General features: G+C 67.7%; 1 protein-coding gene across 1 annotated transcript in view; it reads left to right on the top strand.

Moving 5' to 3' along the window:
- Nucleotides 1–3747: 3747 nt before the first annotated feature.
- The window catches only part of LOC115288689 (G-protein coupled receptor 35-like), a 4900-nt gene continuing 2018 nt past the window's right edge, over nt 3748–6629 (top strand). Inside the window, exons 1-3 of the mRNA XM_029936157.1 lie at nt 3748–4007; nt 5280–5405; nt 6230–6624. Of these exons, the coding sequence (XP_029792017.1) occupies nt 6240–6624 (385 nt within the window). The 5' untranslated portion in view covers nt 3748–4007; nt 5280–5405; nt 6230–6239. The remainder of the gene's footprint in view (nt 4008–5279; nt 5406–6229; nt 6625–6629) is intronic.

The following is a 6629-nucleotide window of genomic DNA, read 5'->3' as shown; positions in this document are numbered from 1 at the left end:
GCAGCGGGCCAGCCACCAGCCTCGCAGCCCCTCGGAGCCTCATCAGGCTGAGAAAGGGGAGGGAGCCTGGCAGGGAGGACAGAGGAGCAAGTCGGCGGCAGCAGGGGTGGGAAGAGGACGGGAGGAATCTTGGACTGGCACCGCCCCGCCCAGCCCACTGCCACCGCTGCCACCACCGGCTGGTCCCCCAGGAGCTCCTGGAGGAGCCAGCCCAGGAGGAGGGGCGCCCGAGCCACGGGGTGAGTGAGCCATCCTGGGCAGCGGGGCCGGCACCTGCCTGGTCTGTCCTGTGCAGCGGCCCGGCCGTCTGGATGAGGGCAGGGTGTGCTGCGGCAGCGACAGATGGGAGCCCTTCTGTCCCTGTGAGTGTCCAGGTGTCCCGAGGCGTCTTCCAGCTGGGGACAAAACAGAGGTGGTGAAAGGTGCCCCCGGTCCCTGAGTGTCCAAGGGCAAGGAGGTGCACAGGGCTCTGTTGAAGGGGTGGGGTAGGCACAGGGAGGGGCAGGGAAGAGCTGCGCCCATGGTGCTCCCCGCTGAGAGCCTGTGTCTCTGTGAGGCTGGGGTTGGGGCTGGAGAGCAGCCCCCCGCCGGCCCCTGGGATCCCTGTGCCCATGCTGCCCACCCGGGGACAGGCCCTAGGCTGCCACCAGTGGCAGCAGCCCAGCCAAGGTCAGCAGACCCCAGGACCCCAGGACCCCCTCATGATTCCCTCAAAACCTCCTCAGGACTCCCTCAGGATGCCCCCCAGGATCCCCCAGGCCCCCCATGTCTCTCTCAGGACCCCCTCACAGCCCCAAGTTGCCACCGTGTCCCTGGTCCTGTGGTGCCTTCTCCTTTCTGACAAGGCCCCCTTCCCCTCGCTCGGGCCAAGTCTCTGTCCAGAGTGGACATGCTGTCTGAGGGCCTGACCCTCTGGCAGGGGCCGCAGGGTCCCCGGGGAGGCCAAGCAGAGGCGAAGGGGCTCCCGGGGACAACATGGCTGGAGGCGGGGTCTGTGGGGGGCACAGAAGGGTTTCCAAGGGGACGCTGAGGAGAAACCAGAGAGCAAGACCGGCTCCAGGGTGCATGTCCCGCAGGCGCGGCCTCGTCTGTGGGGTGCCTGGCACGAGCCGACTGGCCAGACAGCACGAGGGGCCCGGAGGCCGAGTGTCCGCAGTGCGGCTGGGGACCCAGGACCATAAGGCTCTTCCCGTCCCTCAGATGTGCCCGCTGGCCCCTGGGAACGGGGCTGCCATCCTCCAGGTCCCTCACATCCTGTCCCCCACAGGGGCCCTGGCCTGGGGCTTCAGCTGGAGGCTGGGGGGCTCTTATCCCTGGCCTTCCCGGCACCCCAACCATTTCCTGTGGTACCGGGTGGATGTCAGAGGGAGAGGGTCAGGGGGGCAGTGTGGCCAGGAAGGTGTCACCGTCCCCTCCCTCTCTCACTTCCCCTCTCTGGGCACGTGAGGCTGGCTTCTGAGTGCTAAGGGAAAGCCTCCGGACTGAGGACGAGAAGCCCGCTTACTGGGGGACAGTGCCTGCGGTGACAGGGGACGGCCAGCAGGCCTTCAGGTTCGGGCTGGGCTTGAGAGTGTTCGCAGGTGACAGAGCCTCATTTTCCTGCGACGTCGGAGGGACAGCAGCCTGCCAACCCCCAGGGCCCAGGGAGGTGGCCCAGGGTTGGACAGGTCTGTGAGGAAGAGCCAGAGGGGCCCAAGGCCGGGCCACCCAGCGAAGAGGGTCCGGGGACTCAGGTGCTAGAAGTGGGGGGACGGACCCCCACCCCGGACCCCTCCCGCCCCCTCTGCCGGGGTGCCCCCTCCCTCATGGCATCCTCGGCCAGACCAGTGGGAAGGGAAGGAGGTTCCCAGAGCTAGCCGCTGGGTAGAGGGGAACAGAAAGTGCTAGCGGTGGCAACGGCTTCCGGCCAGAGGTCTGGCTCCTTCCACCTTCTGGGTTTCCCGGGGTCTGGGCGGGGCCACAGGCTTCTGGCATGACATCCAAGGGGCTGCCCACAGGTGAGGATTAACCATGCCCGATATGGGAGGATGGGAGGTCGTGAAAGACCCACCTTCCCCACCCCTGGCCAGCATTCAGCTCTGCCTCTCGGGGCTCTGGTCAGGCTCACCCCGGACCCGCCAAAAGGGTGGTGGCTCCGTGCAGACATCAAGCCACCCCCTTGCCCGCTGTGGGGCCCCAGACAGTGAGAGAAGCCACCTCCCTTCCTGCTCCTCCTCCCGGCTAGCGCTCCCTCCCTGGCCCAGCCCCCTCCTCCTAGAAGCCTCCAGTCCTGCCGGTCCCACCCCCGCTGTGAACCCCTGGCAGGTGAGGGCGCCCCTCCTGGGACATCTGCCACCCGTGGTGCCCAGGCAGGGCCGGAGCCCGGGCGCCGCACAGGGAGCAGACACACATTTGAGCTTGGGGAGTCGAGCCTGGGTGGCCGCACTGCCCGGTGCCCCCGGGTCCTGTGTCTTCTTCCTGGGTGAGGGTCCCGGACGCCCCCATTCTCAGCACTTGGTTTCCGCAGGACCCAGGTGGGCGGGGAGCGGGCAGCCCCCGAGGCAGGGCTCCCCGGCAGCAGCCGTGTCTCCTGGGCCAGCCCCCGGCCCCCTCCAACAGCCTCCTGTGACCTGACTCAGCCTCCCAGGCTCACTTCCCTTGAAGGTCAAGGCTCTGCTGGGGCTCCGTAGGGCACGCGTCACCTTGACATCAGCCGAGTGGCCCTTTTCCCTCTAACCCCAACTATTCGGAGGGGTGGAGGGCCAGGAGGAGGGGGCCTAAAGGATCCTCCACCCGCGGCTGCCATGTGGGCTCTGGGGGTGCGGAGCCGCTGAGCCCCAGAGCCCAGGCTGGAGGAGGCTCCCGGCGGCCCCGCGGTGCGGCCCATCGCCGTGGGTTGAGGCGACCCGGCAGGGAGGACCGGCCTGGTCTGGGATCCACAGGCTTCCCTGCAGGCCAGGCCTCTTGCACCCACGGGGGCCGGCGGGCACAAGGAGGGAAGGTCCGAGGCCCCAGCCCACCCCGGGCAGACCCTTCCCGAATCGGAGGCCACTAATGTTGACAGGCTGCCTGGGAGCCAAGATTCTGGCTTCCTCCTCGGCACGTGTCGCTGGCTGGATTCTCCCTTGGAGGACACCGCCAACGGTTAAAACGCTTTATGGAGGCCGCACTCTGCGCCAGACACGGCCGGCCACAGGCGAGAACCGAGCGCACAGAAGGGCTGTTCGAATCCACGGCCGCCCGGAAGCTAGGTCCGGTGGGGACGCCAGGGAGGGACAGAGAGGAGGGGCGGAGGGGAGGCAGGCTGGCTCCATGGTGGGGAGGCGGCCCTGGTCGCAGGGCTGCTGCTGCATTCTGGGGGCCTCGGCAGGGGCTGGGGGGCCCCCCTCGCCCCGTGAAGCCCGCGCAGAGAGAGAGGCCACCGTGGCCATGGTCACACTGAGGAGTCCAGGTCCCTGCTGCAGGGCATCCGGGGCTGAGTGGCAGGAGGGCACTCAGAGCCAGGAGGTCAGTCCCCCTCTGAGGAGGGTGGGAGGTCACCTGTCCGGGTTTGCACCCCTGGCCTGGAGGAGCCCCGGCGCCCACACACACTGGGTCACGGAGGGCGGGTCCTGGAGGCAGCCTGAATGCATGGCTCTCTGCCAGGACGCCCCCCCGGGGGCAGGGACGCCAGCCCGGGGAGGGCCCCTCGCTCTCCAGGGTGGAGGGGTAGGGAGGGCCAGTCACAGGAGCGGTTTGGGCTTGTTCTCTCTGGTGGTTTCTAGACGCCCATCTCCGCGGATGCGCTGGTTGGGGTGTCTAGGAAGGCGGTGCCAGCCCCCACTTCCCTTCCCTGAAACTACCCGGGCAACCCAAGCCGGCACAGGCAGCGGGCCCGGCACCTGTGCTCTGCAGTCGTCCGCCAGCCCTGCCACCTGCCTGCCTTGGGGGGGGACAGTGGGCGGGCCTGCCCCCCTTCCCTACCTCAGATACCGCAGAGTTCAGGGCTGGGCAGACAGCGCAGCGGGAAGAACTGAGGCTGACTGCAGGTCAGTACCGGCCCTGGAGCCAGGGAGCTCGGGGCGGGTGGGGGGCGGGGGGTCTCAGAAGGAGCGGTGGGGAGAAAGGGTCTTGGGGTGGAGGGATGATGGTCTCAGAAGGGGTGATGGGGCCTCCGAGGGGGTGATGGGGGCTCAGAGGGCATGAGGGTCTCAGAGGGCGTGATGGGGCCTCAGAGGGGGTGATGGGGCCTCAGAGGGGGTGATGGGGCCTCAGAGGGTAGGAAGGCATGAGGGTCTCAGAGGGGGTGGGGGTGCGGTGGGGGGTCACAGGGGTGAGGGAGAGGGGGAGCCTCCTGCCAGAGACAACGGTCTGGAAAGGAGAGGCTCCTCCATGCGGGGGGCATCCAGTGGGGGCAAAAAATGGGGAGGAACGTGGGGTCTCCTCCGGGGCCGAGATGCCCACCTCACCCGAGACCCTGAAACCCACTTTGCGGGCTGTCACTAGCATTTGAGAAACCAGAAAGAACATGTTTGAGCGCCGCATTCCCGGTGGGGGGGTCCCGCTCCCTGACCCTTTAGTGTCACCCACATGCATCCGCCCCGGGCCCCAGAGAGCTGGTGCGGGTCCCGGCCCCGGAGGCTCCTACAGGGCTTGGGCCTGGTCCACTCAAGGGCTTTGTGGGGCGCCAGGGCAGAGGGTGGGCTGGCCGGAGCCCCCGACGGCAGGGAGGCCTGGGGGCCCACGGGGTGCAGGGTCCCAGACTTGGCCCCAGGCTTCTCTCGGGCCCGTACACGGGCACCCTTCCACAGCCGTGAGGCCGATGGACGGCGCCTCAGGAAGGAAGCGGTACCCGGGTGCCGCTGCCCCTCCCCCAGCCCCCCAGCAGGAAACTCCGAGCCCCCCCTGAGTGGGAGCGGGGCCACCCGCACACTAGGACAGCGGCCGCGAGTGTCCTTTGGAGGTGACAGCTCTGCCTATCTGAGCAGGAGACTGGCTGGGGTCTCTGCCCTGGACACAGGTCCCCATGCCAAGGCCAGACGCAGGCAGGACGTGTGGTGACATCGGTGGCTTCTGGAGGGCGCTGTGCCCCTGAGCTTGTACAGGAGGCGCCCCCAGGACAGGCGTGAGGCCCTCGCGCTGGGCAGGTCTTCACAATCTCACCGAGTACCTCCAAAACCGTGCCAAGTCTGCGTCTTCTCCCTGATAGTTAGGAGAACTGGGGCCACACTGAGGCCAGCGTGTGAGTCACACTCCCAGACACCCTGCCCCACCGCATGCGGCCTCCGGGCAGCTCATCCCCCACCCCCTCCCGCCCGCAGGTCGGCCAGAAGGACAGCGACTCTTCCCTGCTGCTGGACCCCACGGGGGCAGGGGCGCCCATGGCGGACCCGGCTCTGCGGGGGAGGGGGCCCCACGGCAGCACCGTGACTCTGTAGAGCCTTGAGGTACCTTCCCGGCAGGTTCTGAGGATTCTGGACTGGTGGGGGACCTGGACCGGAGCCCGCCTGGCCGGGGCCCCGTGTTTGGGGCTGGGGGTCGGCCGCCACGAGGGTGGGCCAGGCAAGAAGGGAGGATCCCAGGGGTCGGTTCTGGTGGGCTCGAGGTGGGAAGGGTCCCTGGAGCCTGGCTGGCTTGTAGTCTGAGGGGCCTCGGAACCTGGGGGTCATTCACAGAACAGAGAGAAGAGCAGACTCCTTCAAAAAAATAAAAATAAAAAATAAAGGAGAGAGCATCCTTAGCGGGTGGAGAGTGTCAGTTAGCACGTGGTGGTGAGCGGCTCGGAAACCTCAGTTCCCGGCAGCAGCGCCCCGTTAAAACCCTGAAGAGATGAAACGGGACGCCTCGGGGACTATTTGTGTTCCCCGATGAGATCTCTGCTCCCGTCTGCCCTGATGGACGGAGGCCGCAGGTCCCCGGGGGGCTGCGCTGAGGGCGCTGGCCCCCCTCCCACCCAGCCGGCAGCAGGCACTAATGAACCTAATGGTTCTGGATATTTCTTCCCTTCCTGTGTGGGGAGGGCTCAAGGGAGTAAAGCCCGCCCAGGAACCCGCCCTCCCTTAGCAGTGGGGAGGAGTTGGGCCTGGAGGGTGTCCCAGAGGATTTCTAGGATTTTCTTTGGGAAGGCGAGTTTTGGGCTCCTGGATGTAGGGCGAAGGCAGCTTACCTCCTGCATCCCTGGCCAGAGGTGGGTGGGGCCTCACTGGATCCCCCAGGGTCCCCCTTCCCTGCCAGCCCTCCTCATCCCCGGCCCCCTGCTTCTCCCCTGCAGCCGCGGGACCATGAACGGTACCTGTTACTTGTGGGAGCTCAACTGGCCCCACTGGGTCAGGAACATCGTCCTCACCTACACGTGCCTGCTGCTGGCGCTGGGGCTGCTGCTCAACGGCCTGGCGCTCTGGGTGTTCTGCTGCCGCGCGCCGCGCTGGACGGAGACACGCATCTACATGGCCAACCTGGCGGCGGCCGACCTCTGCCTGCTCTGCGCCCTGCCCTTCTTCCTGCATTCCCTGGGGACCACGGTCACGGACACGCCCTTCTGCCAGCTCTCCCAGGGCATCTACCTGGCCAACAGGTACATGAGCATCAGCCTGGTCGTGGCCATCGCCGTGGACCGCTACGTGGCCGTGCGGCACCCGCTGCGCGCCCGCGCCCTCCGCTCCCCGCGCCAG

This window comes from Suricata suricatta, chromosome 3 (assembly GCF_006229205.1).
Source record: "Suricata suricatta isolate VVHF042 chromosome 3, meerkat_22Aug2017_6uvM2_HiC, whole genome shotgun sequence".
Classification (NCBI taxonomy): Eukaryota; Metazoa; Chordata; class Mammalia; order Carnivora; family Herpestidae; genus Suricata; species Suricata suricatta.
Note: the sequence above shows the minus strand (reverse complement) of the source record. Positions and strands in the feature narration are given on the sequence as shown.